The sequence below is a fragment of the Macaca thibetana genome, chromosome 9, assembly GCF_024542745.1.
Source record: "Macaca thibetana thibetana isolate TM-01 chromosome 9, ASM2454274v1, whole genome shotgun sequence".
Taxonomy (NCBI): Eukaryota; Metazoa; Chordata; class Mammalia; order Primates; family Cercopithecidae; genus Macaca; species Macaca thibetana.
The window spans coordinates 123,037,669-123,056,331 of record NC_065586.1 but is presented as its reverse complement, the minus strand read 5'-3'; the positions used below and the strand labels follow the sequence as shown (position 1 = coordinate 123,056,331).

The window sequence follows — 18,663 nt, the reverse complement described above, 5'->3', positions numbered from 1 at the left end:
CGCACCCACGTGGCGGAGGAAGCGCACCCACGTGGCGGAGGAAGAGCACCCACGTGGCGGAGGAAGCGCACCCAGGTGGCGGAGGAAGCGCACCCGCGTGGCGGAGGAAGCGCACCCGCGTGGCGGAGGAAGCGCACCCACGAGGCGGAGGAAGCGCACCCACGAGGCGGAGGAAGCGCACCCACGAGGCGGAGGAAGCGCACCCGCGTGGCGGAGGAAGCGCACCCGCGTGGCGGAGGAAGCGCACCCACGAGGCGGAGGAAGCGCACCCACGTGGCGGAGGAAGAGCACCCACGTGGCGGAGGAAGCGCACCCAGGTGGCGGAGGAAGCGCACCCACGTGGCGGAGGAAGCGCACCCACGAGGCGGAGGAAGCGCACCCACGTGGCGGAGGAAGCGCACCCACGAGGCGGAGGAAGCGCACCCACGTGGCGGAGGAAGCGCACCCACGAGGCGGAGGAAGCGCACCCACGTGGCGGAGGAAGCGCACCCACGAGGCGGAGGAAGCGCACCCACGAGGCGGAGGAAGCGCACCCACGTGGCGGAGGAAGCGCACCAATATGAAGCTAACTGCGTCCTCTTCACAGTTTGCTTTCTTTCCTCCCCTTCGTTGCTTTGACTGTCCTGCACAAATCCATTCTGATGTCCATCACCAAGACCTGAAACCCTCCACTGACTGGCTTTCCTACAGACTGAGAATATGGGTCAGGATCTCTCCCAGGGAAAATTGAGATCCATTTTAAAACCAAATATATGATTTACATCTGAAACTTGAGGCCTAGAACATCCCGAGCCTAGCAGGTCAACTGGAAGCCACAATGAAAATAACTAATAAATATATTTTTTCTCTCCAGCAGAAAAGCTTATAAATCAAAGCTGCCCATTGACCAATCAACATTCAGCAGTGGTTCTTTTGAAAGTGACTGTGAAGATCTGAAACTCTCAAGGAAACACAGAGAAATGGATTACCAGCCACTCCAAAAGGTCGCCGCAACCCCGAAGTCAGTTTCCTGGTATTGTTGTCCCTCAGCTCCATGCGACCCACGCGAACAATCTGACAGACAAAACTGATTTTCTCCCTTTTCAGGTCTTTGCTTCCGAGGTCCTGGAAATATTAGTTTCCATAAATTATTTTGGAGAACCATTATTCAATGCAAGTTCCAATGAAAAGGACAGTAAAAAAAAAATGGATTGAGACTCTTTTCTCAGACTCATTTTTATAATTTTAATCAGTTATTCATATGACAGAAAGGAATTTAATAACAATAATCAATTACTGTTAAGTGAGCTTAAGATACACATTTAAGGGCTGGGTGCAGTGGCTCACACCTGTAATCCCAGCACTTTGGGAGGCCAAGGAGGGTGGATCACGAGGTCAGGAGTTCGAGATCAGCCTGGCCAACATGGGGAAACCCCATCTCTACTAAAAATACAAAAAATTAGCCAGGTGTGGTGGTGTGTGCCTATAATCCCAGCTACTCGGGAGGCTGAGGCAGGAGAATTGCTTGAACCCAGGAGGTGTAGGTTGCAGTGAGCTGAGATCACACCATTGCACTCCAGCCTGGGTGACAAAGCAAGACTCCGTCTGGAGGAAAAAAAAACAAAAAACAAAAAGATACACATTTAAGAGGCACATTCCATGGTAATGGGGTAAATCTTTGTCACGGTCATTCTAAGGGTGGCTAGAGACTCAAAAGATTTCTGGAAAGGCACTCTACTTAGTAATACTAAATTAACCGATACTACAGGCATCCCAGGGACCCATGTTCTAGTGTGGCAGGAAGGCCGAGAGAAATCACTAAAAGTAGTCATTAGAATGGTGGCCAATTCAACCAAACATCTCTGCGTGCACTTACAGTAAACACAGCTCGCAAATTATGTAATCTGTCTATGTCTTTAGGTAATCCTGAACTGGACCAGCGAACCAGGTAGTTTTCACTTGAAAAAGGGAGAAATAAAAGCAAGTTAATTTTCCAAATAACAAGAGTACCAAATGTACATCCACATTGCTTCATAATTAATACCACGTAGGTGCACTATACAGACAACTATGAGTTTATAAATATCAAAAATATCACATACAGCTACTCATCAATTAACATCCACAGCAGAAAAACCCTGCCAAGTTTTAATGTGGGATGTCTTGGGTTGTCACTGTAATGGAATTACTTGCAAATGGTATTTCTAAGTTGGTTTTTTTTTAAGAGCCTATTTGTTCATTTAGAATGACAATACTATAAAATTCAGCACAATGCATGTTTATTTCAAAACCTATGACAAACCAAATACACTGTAAAATAAAAACTGCATCCCATGTCAAGAGGAAACAAAGTCTTTACCAGAAGTGAGAATAAAATCCACTCATATTTTTCTGTATCATTCATACACTAAGTTTTCAAATTTTGAATAATACAAGTGAAGATCCTAGAGTTTTAGCATATACACAGACACACACACACAATTCATACATAATTGAACCACAGTGTTTCCATCTGGGCAAAGAGAAAGTTATACTGAAGGCTAAGCAGGAATAACAGACTTACAGTGTTTTCATTTAACAAATATTAATTGACAGTCTGTATGTGGCAGGCACCATTCTAAATGATGCATTCCAGTCAATCATCTTGCAGAAAAAACAACAGGATGAAAGTCACAGAAGTGGCATTCAAAGAAACCAAATTTTGAAAAATGGAAATAGTGATATTTGAGGGACCAGGGTACATAAAATCTTATGAAGACAACTTAGGAAACAAAGTATTACTTCAATCTTCAGCTGCACTCTTAAGATATGACCAGAGTGTACCTGCAACTGCTATAACTCTACAAACAAATAGCAATCTACACGCGAGAAGGTTCACCCTGACCCAGAGCCCAAACTGGCTGCCATCACACTGTCCAAGACAGCTCTTGGCTCGGCTGCTTGGTCGTGTCCAGCAGCCATTCATCCGGGGCCTCTCGGCATGAATGGCGCGCGTCAGTGGTTCTGATCCCACGTTCCTAACACCAACCAAAGAGGAAAGACAGCCGCCAAGAAATTTCACCTACCTGATGAACTTGGACTCCACAGGATCATACAGAGACATGAGGACTTCCGCATCTTCTCCTATTTTACAAACCACGTTTTTGAGGTTCACAAACAAGGCCAGAGAAGGGGTTGCAGCAAACTTGGCTTGTCTGTTAATATCTATGTTCTGCTTTTGAGACTGTGAATGGAAGGAAACAGAAAGTCAACCCCAGCAACGCTCATCACTAACACTTGCTTTCTTTATTCCCTACAGAATAGAAAAAGGTAATAATTCATTGGCATAACCCAGCAAAGCCACTGGTGCAGTCACCTTCTCATCTCCCCTGCACATTCTGAAATCATGCATTCACACAACAGACAAAAAAATCGTATCCCGTGCAATTGTTGTGCTATTTTCGAAGATACAAAACTTTCAGGTGTCCAACCAATAAATCAAAATAATTATTATATGTGTAGTTATTTTTTTGTTCCCTCATTAGACTAAACCCTCCAAGGACATCTGTCTCATTTATCATTATGTCTTCAACATTTGGTACACAGTAGATGCTCAGTAAATACTTACTGAATTAACAGATGATTCAATTATTCAATCAGTTTTGAATATCTACTGTGTGTATGTATGTGTATGGGAGGTAGGAGGTGACTGGATCATGGGGTGGATTGTTCATGAATGGTTTAGCACCATCCCCTCAGTGCTGTCCTCATGATGGTGAGTTCTCACAGATCTGGTTGTTTAAAAGCGTAGCGTGTAGCACCCCTGCACACCCTCTCTCTTCCTCCTGCTCTACCCATGTGAAGTGCTGGCTCCCACTTCGCCTTCCGCCATAATTGTAAGATTCCTGAGGCCTCCCCAGAAGCCACTCTCCTTCCTATACAGTCTGCAGAACCATGAGCCAATTAAATCTCTTTTCTTTATAAATTACCCAGTCTCAGGCACTTCCTTATAGTAAGGAGAGAATAGGCTAATGAATATATGATACCATTAAAGATCACAGAAGATGAAAAACCAGTAAGACATGTGCTGTCTGCCCTCAGTGAGCTTGAATACATAACCTGCCTACCATTAACAGAGAGGAAATGCAGAATCAAGTCTTGTGTCCCATTTGACAGATGAGAACACAAAATCAACATCATTAGGATCCTGTCCCCTAAGATGAAACACAATGCTGTCCAATCCCCTTTCATGTCATGGGTGACATCCTGTGCCACCAGGCTCCGTTCCACTCATGGCTGTAGGACACACACTCCGCAGCTACTCCTTTTCAGGTTCTTTCTTAGTGAAAATTCTGGGCTTGACTGATATTTTACTAATGTTGAAAACCTATTACTGAGAAAACGTGTTCCAAATGTAAAAGGCATATTACAGAGAGTCAAACTTACCTTTTCTTCTTGTAACCTTTCCTCCACTTGTTTAGAAGCTATTTCATGAGCTCTGAAGAGACTAATCGTGCTAGTTAATTCTGGATCCAAAATATTCCCGTCTTCATCTCTAACCACCAGGTCCAAATCTAGAATTCTAGAACAATAAGAATTTAGAAGTTCACAGACATAGACCAAGGAGGTTGAATTTTCTAGCACAACTCCCACCACAGCAACTGGGCAGGTAAAAACATCCTAGAAAGTCAGGCTTGCCCACAAATATTAGGAATATGAAATTCTCAGAGGTTGCTCTCTTTAGCTCAAAATGTGTCACCTCGGGAGAAGTTAAAAAAAAAAAAAAAAAAAAATTCTCAATTTTTACTTCCATTGCAATCAGCAGTGGCTTTGTCTTCCAATGAGAAGTTTTACAGATCTACAAGGCCCAAGTGAAGTATGTATTACTAATTATTATGTAAAATATGAAAAGTTTGAAGGCATACTTTTTTTTTTTTTTTTTTGAGACAGAGTCTTGTTCTTGTCGCCCAGGCTACAGTGCAGTGGCACAATCTCGGCTCACTGCAACCACTGCTCCCAGGTTCAAGAGATTCTCCTGCCTTAGCCTCCCAAGTAGCTGGGATTACAGGCGTGTGCCACCACACCCGGCTAATTTTTTGTATTTTTAGTAGAGATGAGGTTTCACCATGTTAGCCAGGCTGGTCTCAACTCCTGACCTCAGGTGATCCACCCACCGCGGCCTCCCAAAGTGTTGGGATTACAGGCATGAGCCAGCACACCTAGCCTAAAGCACACTACATATGTACACACACATATTCACATATATATGCAATCACATATACATCCATCAACCCAAACACATAGCTGGCAGTTGTGACAACATCACAGAGTTGAGGAAGGAGAGAGGGAAAAAAACTTGGAGGAGAGATCTACCCACCACCTTATTTACTCCCCACTGACCCCGGCAGGGTCCCTTGCATGTCTCCCCTTCTACTTCGAGTCAGTTTCTAGTCCTTACATGAGGCCACAGGAAGATTTTCAATACAGATGTTCTATTGTATGTGAACACCAAACATATGGACGTTATCTACAACAAGGTTAAGGAACTTCCTGGCCAGATGGCTAAATGCAGTCGCCAACTAAAAACACAAGCAACATCTGGCTAATAAATCTGTCCAGTCTATAAGATTACATATTTTGGGGAACATTGTCTCTGATTCCTCAAATCCAACAAAATTATAAGGTGATTTTTACCACAGTTTTTATTTAAAGAACACAGGCAGTTGTGTAACAAAAGAGATCAAGCGTTGTGATCTGGCAGTAGGTTCTGGCTTTCTCATTCACAAAACATGCAGGTCTAAGGGCAGAAATTTAACCGTAGATGCCTCTTACCCTGCCGTTGGGATTTTATATTCCTGTAATTAACAAGTCGATGGAGGCAGGCTTTTTTAACAATATGAAAAAGGAAAGAGAGTCATTTGAAAGAATGATAAATTTCCTTTGGGAGGTTGAGACGGGCAGATCACGAAGTCAGGAGATCGAGACCATCCTGGCTAACACGGTGAAACCCCGTCTCTACTAAAAAAATACAAAAAAACTAGCTGGGCGAGGTGGCGGGCGCCTGTAGTCCCAGCTACTCAGGAGGCTGAGGCAGGAGAATGGAGTAAACCCAGGACGTGGAGCTTGCAGTGAGCTGAGATCCGGCCACTGCACTCCAGCCTGGGCGACAGAGCGAGACTCCATCTCAAAAAAAAAAAGAATGATAAATTTCAATTAGAGAACATCTTTATAGTTACAAATTAAAGAGGAAAGTGGAATTGCCCATAAATGCTCCATTTAGAAAAACTACCCTGAGACTTCGAGTCTCGAGGTCACACACCTTAAAGTCAGATATGAGTCTGCCAGCAGCTCAAACATATTTAGTCTTTGGAGTTTTGCTCAAGCACTGTACCACTGGGAAGGCAAATACAGAAAACTCATTTTTTCCTTTTAATATCTATTGAGCAAATTCCACTGACGGTGAAGCAGGAGGACCAACGGGGCCTGTCAACAGCATCAGGGTAAACAGACTTTAAACAAATAGAGGCTTTTGCACTGCATGAAAACAGCCTCAGTGGCTGCAGTGTAAGCGGGGTGCCTCAAGACCAACAGAAAGACATCTGGAGAAAATGTAAAAAGCATTTTAAGGTCTCATTAGTTATCTTTGTAACATGTCTCACTAACAAGGCAAGCTCCTCCCTCCCAAATACTACTCCTTAACCTATCCCCGAACTAGCCCTAGGAACGTGCTGGTAGAGGCAGGGTCAGACGGTGTGGGCATGGTTTGTACTGGTGTGGGCAGGGGTCAGTAATGCGTGGATAGAGTCAGTACTACTGTGGGTAGGGCCAATGTTCGTGGCGGCGTGCTCACTTCTAGTGTAGGCATGATTAGTTCTGGTATGGGCACGTCACTGCTGGTGCCAGGGTAGCTACAAAGCACCAGCTTAGGAGGCCCAGCCAGTAGGTCCTACAGGCCACGCAGAATTGGGGTCCCTCCGGGAACACATGAGAGGACGGCCCTGTGCCAGCCTGCTATGCACGTCCTGCCATGTCATCACCTCACACCTGCCAGGGCAGATGGTCAGACCCATTGCACAAAGGAGGAAACTTAAGCTCGGAGAAGTTATTTATTCCAAAAGCCTGGGCTGTGTCAGAACTCTCCAATGGCAGAGCCATGCTCCTTCTAGAATGCCACATGCAAACCGTCACACGAAGTGGCTTGTCCGGTCAACCCTTCTACGCATTATTCTCAGCAAACAGTATGCAGCTGGTTCTGAATCAGAGTGAGTTTCCATTATGAAGGTGCAACTTACCACAACAAGGCAATGGCGAGATGAAGCCCATGGAAACCTAAGGCACCTATGAGGACAGGGTGGGAGCCCCCCTACAACCTGAAATCATGTGTAGAACTGTGTGTGTGTGTGTGTGTCTGTGTGTGTGTGTGTCTGTGTTGGGAGGTCTGTGTGCCTGTATGTGTGTATTGTGTATGTGCATTTTTCTAGAGATATGGTCCAAGACCTTCATCACATTCTCAAATAGCTCTCCAAACCCCTCCACCCAGGTTAAAAATAAATTTCAAAGGCAAGAATGCCTAAGCAGTGAATGAAAAAGACACAAAACATCTTTTCCTTATTAAATCCACCCACCTTAAAATCAAACATTCAACATTGTGATATCATTTTGCATCATACAGGTTTTCTGAAGGAAGCACTAGGAAGATATATGCAGAGTGCTGGGCTTTGGAGAAATTATGGAGGAGGCTGGAGATCCTTGGGCAAAAAAAAACTGTCTTATTAAGGACTGTATTTCCTATCAAAGTAGTAAATTGTATTTGGAAACACTTCCTTCCTTAACTACATTTTTCCATGATACAATGTACTTTGCTAGCTTCCTGCAGCCAAATTAAGCAGGTGGTCTCTGAACATAAGTTTAAATTATGATACTCCAATAGAAAATCAAATCAAAGCTCCAAAAGTCTGCTTTTTTAAGCAGGTGGTCTTGAAGTGGGTTTTACTGCAATAATAGCTAATATCTCAGGCTTTCCGGAAAACAAAAACAAAAACCTTCTCCTACAGCATTTCTAATCCAAACCCTACATCTTGCTCATAACGTTGCTTTAAGAAATTTTTCACACTTCAAAACATAAATTACCAAAAAATTATGTGATAATTCTGATTTTACAGAAAGGTTCTTTGATTTACCCGGACTCCTTTCTGCTGAGTGGCTGGAAGCAAGCCCCTTCTCTTTTCTGACTTCCACATTCCAGTGTGCAAAATGAGGGGGTTGAATTAAACCAGAAGTTTTCCAAATCTGCTGTCCAGCACAACCCCACTCTATTTTTAAAAACTGAGACTTCCGGCCGGGCGCAGTGGCTCACGCCTGTAATTCCGGTACTTTGGGATGCTGAGGCGGGCAGATCACCTGAGGTCGGGAGTTTGAGACCAGCCTGACCAACATGGAGAAACTCCATCTCTACCAAAAATACAAAATTAGTCAGGAGTGGTGGTGCATGCCTGTAATCCCAGCTACTCGTGAGGCTAAAGCAGGAGAATCACTTCAACCCGGGAGGCAGAGGTTGTGGTGAGCCAAGATCACACCACTGCACTCCAGCCTGGGCAACAAGGGCGAAACTCCATCTCAAAAAATAATAATAATAATAAAACAAAACAAAAAAACTTGAGATTTCCAGCCAGCATCCCAGATATCACAAATCAGAGCCTTAAGGGATAGGTTTCGAGATTCTCTAATTCAACAGCTATCCAAGTGATTCTGATATAGAAGAGCACTTGGGAACCATGTGGCCAGATACTTTTTAAGGCTTCTTACAGTTCCGCTATTCTATGAAAAACCAAATATTATCAGGTGGAAAAGGGCATGGCCTCATTCTAGTTACAGGACCCAGCAGAATTAGGATCAGAGCAGCTTGTTTCCTTTCAGCGTCAAAAAACACGTGCTAACACTAGAAGGTACAGCTGGAGGCAGGGGTGAGCACTAAAGGCACTCATGCAGAGCTGGGGGAATGCCTGCTGTGGATGGGAACAGCTCTTGCTCTGGCAAGAGACATAATTGCACAAAGCAACTATTTGTTGTTTACTGCAGTGAAATTTAACTGGGCTGTATTTCTGTTTGTGAAATCTGGCAAGCCTACACAGGTGACAAACTTTCCAGTGATCTAATATCCACTCCGACTCTCAGAACTTTGGATTCCACAGAAAGAAACCTGTTGCTTGTCACTGCACAAGGCCCCGCCAGATCTGGACTCAACGTCAAAAACTATGATCAGAAGTAAAAGTTCCTTGCTACGGGAGCAATGATACGGTTCCCTCCAGAACGGTGAAAATGACAGGGTCCCTGGCTTCTTGACTCTATCCCTTGAATAATGATAAGGTTTCAAGAATGGCTCACAAAATTCCCGTGTTCAGAATCCAATGGAAAATACCTCATCCTTTTCAAAATGAAAGACATGCCATTATTTTGGGGGTAGAAATTTTGTTTTATGATAAAATGTGATCTCGGTCTCTTGAAGGCTTATAGTGATGTTATTACATTGGATAATTTAAGCGTGAAATCATCTTTCAAATAAACAAACCTGTTTCCATAATCAATTTTGGCTGTGACCTTCTTCTTCAGTTCTTTGAGCTCATCCTGCGGCAGAGTTCCAGAAAGAATTTGTGATCGCCATTCAATAAGGTCATAGATCATGTGCCGCACACTTCGAAACATCTCCCTGTTATCTTGCTATACAGGGGGAAAAACCCAATCATAAAGATTTTGTTATAAAACAGCATTGTGAAGATGGTAGAGAATGGATATCTCTTCAAATACACATGAGGTATAAGCACTAGATCGTGAGATTTAGTTAATGTTGAATTAAAAGGTGCTTTCAGCATACACTGAAACATATTATTTGGATTTGGTTTTCCATGAGACATTAAAATATTAAAAGAATAAAAAGTAATGCATAATCCCCAAGATTTCATCCAACATTCTACGTGCCACTGAAGCCAAAAAGTGATCCCAACACGGGCTAGACCTTGAACGTCAACACCTGCTCGTGAGCTTCCCGCATCTGGATCAGAGATGGGCAACTCTTAAAGCTCCTCCAGAATTAGTCTGAGCCTAAAGATCTGAATCCTACAACCTGCATATGGTCTTCAGAACACCCTGCACCCTGGACCCTTCTCAGCACACTGAGAACCTGAACTCCTCGGCCTTGCTCTCAGCTGAACTATAGGGAAGCAGCAGCATTCCACTCTGGGCTGGCTGCTGCACACTGTGGTGTGTACAACCCACAAGAGACACTTCTGCAAGAGGCCAAATCTCAATCTACAAGCTCTTGGTGCTTCTGTGACAAGAGGAAAATGCAAATAAGATGCAAAACTCACACTTCTTACCACTTTCTAAGAATTTTGATGGGACTCACGGTTCAAAGAAAAGCAACAGTTTGCAGCTTGCAATTACAAGTGTACAATGATCAAGGAGATTAGAGATTATCTGAAGGAAAATAACTCAGTGGTTCTTTCCATGAAAAGAAATCTAGGTGGAACCTAATGTGATAAAATTCTAAGCATTGCTGGCCTTGGGAGCTCAGGCCTATAATCCTAGCACTTTGGGAAGCAGAGGCGGGAGGATTGCTGGAGCCCAGGAGTTGGAAACCAGCCTGGGCAACATAAGGAGACCTCATCTCTTCAAAAATTAAAAAATTAGCTGAGCATGGTGGCTCACAGGTGTAGTCCCAGCTACCCAGTAGGCTGAGGTGGGAGCATCGCTTGAGCCCAGGAGGTTCAGGCTGCAGGGAGCTGTGATCGTGCCACTCTAGTCTAGCCTGAGCGACAGAGCAAGACCCTGTCTCAAAAAATAAATAAATAAAAAAGATATCTAAATGTCAGGGTCCCTTTAAAACATTAACTGTGTTCACTGCCACTTTTTTTAAAAGCTCCCCTTCTACATAACTGAACCACATACCTCACACTGGTATTTAACCTTCTTTCTAGGAGTTTCTAATATCCACACTGCCTTCTCTTGTCCACTGCTCTAAGGCTGTATCAACTATCTAAAATCCTTAATAGTTTGCTAATATCTACGACCACAGAGCAGAGCCAAAAACTCTTATGAATTTTTTTTTTTTTTTTTTTTGAGAAGGGGTCTCACTCTGTTACCCAGGCTGGAGTGCAATGGTGCGATCTTGGCTCATTGCAACCTCCACTTTCCAGGTTCAAACAATTCTCCTGCCTCTCCTTCCCGAGTAGCTGGGACTACAGGTGTACTCCATCACACCCAGTTAATTTTTGTATTTTTAGTAGAGATGGGGTTTTGCCATGTTGGCCAGGCTGGTCTCAAAGTCCTGACCTCAGGTGATCCATTCGCCTCAGCCTCCCAAAGTGCTGGGATTACAGGCATGAGCCACTGCACCCAACCCATAGAAAAATATTATAACCATTTTTTGGCTTGGCTTTCTTTGCACAAATCCAACCATGTAAGTCTATCAGAGGCAAATTCAAGTTTTGTAAAAGGAAACGAAAGTGCTCATTAAGAATACCTACTCTAGGGTGATAGACTGAAGGAGGTCCACTGACTATTAGCATCAACTCCTGTTTATTTTGTTGCCGTATTTTTGTTTAAAAATTGCTAAGTTGAAGATGAAACACTGACTACAGAATTGCTCAGATTTACACAAAACATTCATGGCTAACTTTACGCTTTTAGGTTTTTGACTACGTTTGATGACAATTACTGCAACTGCTTATTACTGTGCATTTACAGGAAACCACTGTATAATCAAAAACAACAAGCCTGCCCAACAAGCAGCTGCAGGACTTTAGGAAGTTTTCTATGTTCTCAAGAAATTAACGTACCGACTTCCTTCCACAGCCCTGGCTTGGTGATAATAACATTAGCATATGGGAAATCAACACTCTGAATAGAAATACAAGCTTAACAAAAGGTAATCTTCTGCAAATATGAATTTATGTGCAAAGAAATGCCCTGAGGGAATATGAAATGGAAGATGTCAGAGCTTCAACCTCTCTGCATTAATAAGAATTCTTCTGTGATCAGGAGAACTGGACAATCGCACACGAAGCTGGAATGTAAAATATTTCCCTATCCCTGTCACAAACACGGGTAAATCTAGAAGACTCTGCTGTTTTTCTTAAATGATAAGAGGTATTACCTACTGTCAGACAATGGCAAAAATAAATAAATAAATAGTAATTGCCCTCTGCTGGATCCTTAAATAAGCACCTATTACTGTTTAGCCTGAAAACAACCACATTTCTCCTTCCAATGCAAAGAAAGACACATCCGATAGTCCCTTCCGCTACAGCTCACTGTAATACACCCAAATACATGGCAGGTCGAAGGGCACACAGCCCCCAACAGGGGCTAAACTCTCAGTCATGTCGCTTCCTTTGCCTTTGCTGAGTAAAACTCTGTCCCGGAAGCTCTGCTTTTAAGGTTCGCTGAGAAAGAAAATCATCCCATTGGCAAATCAGGGTCAAAAAAGCCCACTCTCTATTTCTAAGCTTTGAATGAATATCTCATTTTCTCACCACGTAGAGCTGCCTCCAGATGGTGGACCACTCTCGGAGTGTCGTGGTGACTTCCTGGATGAGGGGGAGGTCACCCGGGATGACTGTTTCATGTTGCCTGGGAGGAAAGAAGGAAAGAGCAGCTGAGTCCACGGTTTCACTGCCTGCTGTGAGTTGTACCTGTAAATTTCACCACTAGGCCATAGTGCTCAGTATTAAGCAAATGGGAAGAAAATCTACAAATAAGACTGCATTCACACATATAAATACATATGTCTCCACAAATGACAAGTTATATTTGTACAGAGCTTGGGAAAGTTCATACATTACCCTGCACGTAAGCCATCCACCTCATACGTCAAGGTAAGATGAAGGAGGCAAATGATATTCCATTAAAAGTCTACAGAACGTCAAGGTCTGGCAAAAGGAAAGTATATTCATAATATGTGTACCCATCTATCTTAAAGATGCCATAAATTATAGCTGGTCCATGTGGCATTAAAATGCAGGTTTGGGTTAGGATGATTTTTACGTTTTCCATCATGCATAAAACTCATTACATGATAATACATGAAGCAGTTATCCTTGGCGAAATATGAGAGGTTACAGCTTCCAAATGTCCATGGTTACTCTATCCGATGCCAACTTGGATCAAACTCTGTATCCTCTTTCTTACCCTTTTTCTTCCACCCCAAAAAGTTAACCTTTGACTCATTCTTTTTTTTGAGACGGTGTCTTGCTCTGTCACACAGGCTGGAGTGCAGTGGTGCAATCTTAGCTCACTGCAATCTCTGCCTCCTGGGTTCAAGCAATTCTCCTCCCTCAGCCTCCCAAGTAGCTGGGATTATAGGTGCCCACCACCATGCCCGGCTGATTTTTGTATTTTTAGTAGAGACGAGGTTTCACCACATTGGCCAGGCTGGTCTTGAAACGCCTGACTTCAGGTGATACACCCACCTCAGCCTCCCAAAGTGCTGGGATTACAGGCATGAGCTACCACGCCCAGCCCCTTGACTTATTCTTAACTCATTACCTATTTATGTGCTGGTTTTCATCAAATTAACTGTTGCTTCCTGGGCATGTGCTCTGGGTCAGGCACTATGCTAAGTAAGACTCAGACTACCGGGGGTTGGGGGCAGAGAGTGAATTTGTGGCTGGTGTAGTTAGGCTAGCTGGTCCCACAGGTTGTCTGTGTGTCCTGAACAGGCAAGAATGTGGCCAGCATGGAATCCTGAGGGACGCTACAATAGGTTCCACCTACATCCCTTGATGTGCACAGAGTCCAGATCTGTGGAAGGAACCCTGACTTTGGCTCACGATTGGGGATCAGGCCTGCAATGACTTATTGATAGCAGAGGGGAGGATCCCAAAGCAAGAGACAACGGGGACCCCAAAAGAACGGTGGTCTCGTGGATAGTTCCAGAACCAGACATCGGAGGGAAGGGTGCAGGTAAGACCATCCCCTAGAAAACTGTCATGAAGAATGACCCTTTAGGCTGGGCGTGGTGGCTCATGCCTGTAATCCCACCCACTGTGGAAGGCCGAGGTGGGTGGATCAGGAGTTTGAGACCAGCCTGGCCAACATGGTGAAACCCCATCTCTACTAAAAATAAATAAATAAAAACAAAAAATTCGCCAGGCATGGTGGGGTGCGCCTGTAGTCCCAGCTACTCAGGAGGCTGAGGCAGGAGAATCACTTAAACCTGGGAGGCAGAAGTTGCAGTGACTCAAGATTGTACCACTGCACTCCAGCCTGCCAAGGAGGTGCCCAAGTTTCCCAGTAAGGATGCTGATGGAAACGTGGTCCATTACAGGCTAAGGTGTCATCCCTACAAAGTCCGCAGGGAGAAATTTCCTTCCACTCACTGTGAGGATCTGCAACAACAACTGGGCTGTTTGCATCTTGTGGATCCTGGGTGGAGTCCACTGGGGGCTCCTCACACTGGCTATGAGAAGCTTGGGGCTCAGTGACCTCCCTTCCACCATGTGAACAGGGTGAACAGGGCCTCAGTGCATGCACCACGTCCTGCTGTCGGTTCTGGTTCCGCCTTAGGTTCCTCCCTTCTGATAGGCACAGTGGGTCCCTGGGATTAACGTACCAGCTGGCACTAACGCATTTGATCTGGCTTTATGGTCTTATCTTTGTTACCACCTTGTCACCCGCCAGGGTTCAAGAATATATAACCCCAACAATGCCTGCCTCATAGGGCTGCTGGTAAGACTGAAGGAAAGAGCATCAAGGCAGAGCATCTTTAAGAATGAATGGGGCTCGGCGCAGTGGCTCATGCCTGTAATCACAACACTTCGGGAGGCTGAGGCAGGTAGACCACCTGAGGTCAGGAGTTCGATGCCAGCCTGGCCAACATGGTGAAACCCCGTCTCTACTAAAAATATAAAAATTAGCCAGGCATGGTGGTGTGCGCCTGTAATCCCAGCTACCTGGGAGGCTGAAACAGGAGAATCGCTTGAACCCAAGAGGCAGAGGTTGCAGTGAGCCAAGATCATGCTACTGCACTCCAGCCTTGGCAACAGAGCAAGACTTCATCTCAAAAAGAGAATAAATGCGACATAGGGCAGTGGGGAGATGCTGGGTCAAAGGGATACCAACTTTCTGTTAGATAGGAGGAATAAGTTCAACAGGCCTATCCTACGCAATGGTGACTACAGTCAATAGCAATGTACTGTATACTTGAAATTGCTGAGAGTAGATTTTAAGTGTTCTTACTACAAATAAATGATAAGTATGTAAGGTAATGCACACGTAATTAGTTTGATTTGGCCATCCCACAATGTATACATACTTCAAAACATTATGTTGTATACCATAAATACATACAATTTTTATTTGTCAAATCTAAAAATAATAATTTTTTGGGTGGGCATGGTGGCTCACATCTGTAATCCCAGCACTTTGGGAGGCCAAGGCGGGTGAATCACTTAAGGTCAGGAGTTCAAGACCAGCCTGGCCAACATGGTGAAACTCCGTCTCTACTGGAAAAAAATAAAAACACACACACACAAAAAATTAGCTGGGCGTGGTGGTGAATGCCTGTAGTCCCAGCTACCGGGGAGGTTAAGGCAGGATAATCACTTGAACCTGGGAGGCGGAGGTTGCAGTGAGCGAAGATCTCGCCACTGCACTTCAACCTGGGTGACAGAGCAAGACTCCATCTCAAAAAATAAAAATATACAATACAAAATAAAAATAGTAATAATAATTTTTTTGGAGAAGAGAACGAATAGGACATAGCAGATGCTCACCCAACAGTGGGGACGACTCTCATTAGTTACTTGGCTGCCTAACTGAATGAGGGATCAAGAGACAAGTTGGGGCTGGAGGTCCCGATGTGAGCATCACCCATAGAGACAGATCAGCTGAAGAGGGGAACACAACAGAGGCCATGCCAATCAGGGAGGGGCAAGAAAGAAACAGGAGAAGGCTAGGACAGCACCCTCAGAGTAGCAGACAGGGGACAGAGGAGATGGTGACATGCCTGAGCAGTAGGTCAGCATAACAAGAAGACGATGAGAGCATCGGAGTTAAAAGGAGCTTTTAGTGAAACGGGGATCAACAGTGTCCAAGGCTGCAGTAGAGCTCCAGAGGCAGAGGATGAGAAGACACTGCGAGGTCTGGACATAAGGAGGCATTGCTAACCATGTCAGTACCGGGAAAAGCGTGGGGGACAAAATGAGAATGGCTTTGGTTATGGGGGAACAGGTACAGAATCAGTGGTAACAGGCATAGAGTAATCATTTGGGATGTCTGAGAATGAATGAAGTCAGCGTCCAGAGACAAGAGAGACGAAGCAAAAGAGAACCTTCAAGACAGTCAATGCAAGTGAGATACTGTGAGAGAGATCACGAGAGAGCCTTGCAAGAGAAAGACAGAGCCTCCAAGAAACAGGTCACTCCAGAGAGAGATCATGCAAGAAAGAGGGGCTGACAAGGCAGCCTGCAAGACAGAGACTATATGAGAACGATCATGCAAGAGACCAGCAAGAGACAGATTCTGAAAGAGAGAGACTCTACAAGAGAGACAGGACAATAAACTTGGAGAGCAAGAAGGCAGGCAGAGGTGGGATGATAGAGTGGTCCACATTGGCACTGGAAAGGGGAAAGGACCAGGAGAAGAAGGGAAGGCGGAAGTCTACAACGACCTGGAAGAAAAGAGGGATGAGATCACCTGTCAAGCCTGAAGCCAGGGTTCTTCAGAGCAGTTGGGCAGCTAGACTTGAGTGGCCGCGGCAAGGGAGACAGATAGAGCGAGGTCAAGACTGTGGGGAACAATCCCAGGGAACCCAAAGCAACAGCAGGGAAACTGTTTCTAAACTCTTCATTTCACCATAACTCTATGCATTTGCCCACAGTGGAGCACCTTGGACCAGAAGGCTCAGAAACAGGAACCAAATGTGTCTCTGTCTGCCTGTCTGGTTAGGTGTGACTCATTTACTGAGACTCAGAATAAGCTGTTGTCCACTTTATTATCATGCTTCATAATTACATTTTACATATATTCTTTTGTATATATCAAAGTGCTTTTTAAATAATCATATACAGTCTCCTCTGTATAAGGATTCTAATGCAGATACAAAGTACACTAAATTCACACTTGATTCAGTTACTTTCACAGAGTAAAAGTTTCAACTTTCTTTTTCTTCCCTTTAAAACTTTGCATACAAAACACTTAATCTGTCTAAAAAGTACCATATTGTAGGTCATCGTCGTTCGTGCCTCTCAATTATTTTCTTCGTTTTAATGATGCATCATGGAACTATGGAACCCGAACAGTCCCTTTCATATGTTAAAAGTACAGTGCTTGGAAAGGCAATTTTGTAATCAGCCAAAGAGATGTCATTATGCAGTAATCATATGATTAGTAATTTTATAATTTACATATTTAACTGAGTGTGAAGATGCAGCAGAGACAAAAAAAGAAAACATTTTAATGTTCCTTCTTCCAAGTTCACACCTGCTTATTCACTTGCCATTCCTGCCTAATGGGTTCCTGTTCTAGAAATGTCCTTTTAATGATCTTATACATCAGTTTTATGACCTCTAGGACACATACATCACAATTAGACAAAATGTAAACTCATGTATGTCCCAATTTAGCAACTGTTGCTTCACCCTAAACTCCATTTATATCACAGCCTGCAATGTCTTCCCAAAAAAAAAAAAAAAAAGGGACACAGAGCTGGGGGGCTTTGGATTCTCTGCCAAATGAAGTCAGTAGGTCACAGAGGAAGCACAGAGCACCAGGGCAAATGCTTTCCAACAGTGACCCCAGGTTCAAGGACAGTGAGTGCAAGCACGGTACTGACTTCAGACTCTGTAAAGGATCAAAGCCATGTTAAACACAACTCTGAATCACAAGTCCCCTTTCTCTCCCCAAAACTCCTGTCCCCCTGGAGTCAATCACACCCACTGTCTTGACCCTCTGATATTACGCCATCATACAAAAGAGCAGCAAGGCCAAATATAGTCATCGCAATTCTTCATTTAAACATCAAGACCAGACTCACCCTTTTCCTTCAACTATCGCTTCTTTAAGATGAATATATGAAGCAGGAAATATACCCTTTGGAGGAAAAAAAAAAAAGTAGCTTTTATTATCAATAGGATTGCTGATTGCAAATCAAACAATAGTACCCAAAAAGGTGGGATGAGCGGTGGCCAGATCGCTCTTAATTTTTTAAGTCTTATGCTAAGCCCCATATGTAACACATCAAAGAAAACACAAAGAATGGAGAAGACGGCAACTCACTCGGCTCATCGTACAGAGTCTGCCGATGTCTTAGAAGCAAACAGACAACACACGTGCAAAGGAAAAAGTCCACAAAGATACAGGCAATTCGCAGGCTGCTCCATAGGTCACACCTTTTTGACCTCAACACAGGCAGATCAAAGGCCAACTGATGCCTCCAAAGCAATTTTTGGTGATGGTCTCCTCTTTTTGAAATGATGAAAGTTGGTTTACACCACCAATTGTCCCTTGTGCACTGACCACGTACCCAGACCCACGGGGACTTTCTCAGAGATCTCCCCAACAGGGGGGCTCTCTGGTAAAATACAGGAAGGCAGGCCGAATTTCACCCGATCTGCACAACACCTGGGGGCACACCCTAGCTTCCGCTGATAAGGTGGCCTGCCTCTCTCAAGTGCAATGCACATGTGAGCTGAGAGAATGAAGCCTGCG

General features: G+C 44.2%; 1 protein-coding gene across 1 annotated transcript in view; it reads right to left on the bottom strand.

Moving 5' to 3' along the window:
• DOCK1 (dedicator of cytokinesis 1) overlaps positions 1 to 18,663 on the bottom strand; it is a 557,083-nt gene that overhangs the window by 463,964 nt on the left and 74,456 nt on the right. The window contains 7 exon segments of the mRNA XM_050803710.1: positions 969 to 1,104; positions 1,856 to 1,937; positions 3,045 to 3,202; positions 4,405 to 4,540; positions 9,527 to 9,675; positions 12,489 to 12,585; positions 17,990 to 18,045. Of these exon segments, the coding sequence (XP_050659667.1) occupies positions 969 to 1,104; positions 1,856 to 1,937; positions 3,045 to 3,202; positions 4,405 to 4,540; positions 9,527 to 9,675; positions 12,489 to 12,585; positions 17,990 to 18,045 (814 nt within the window).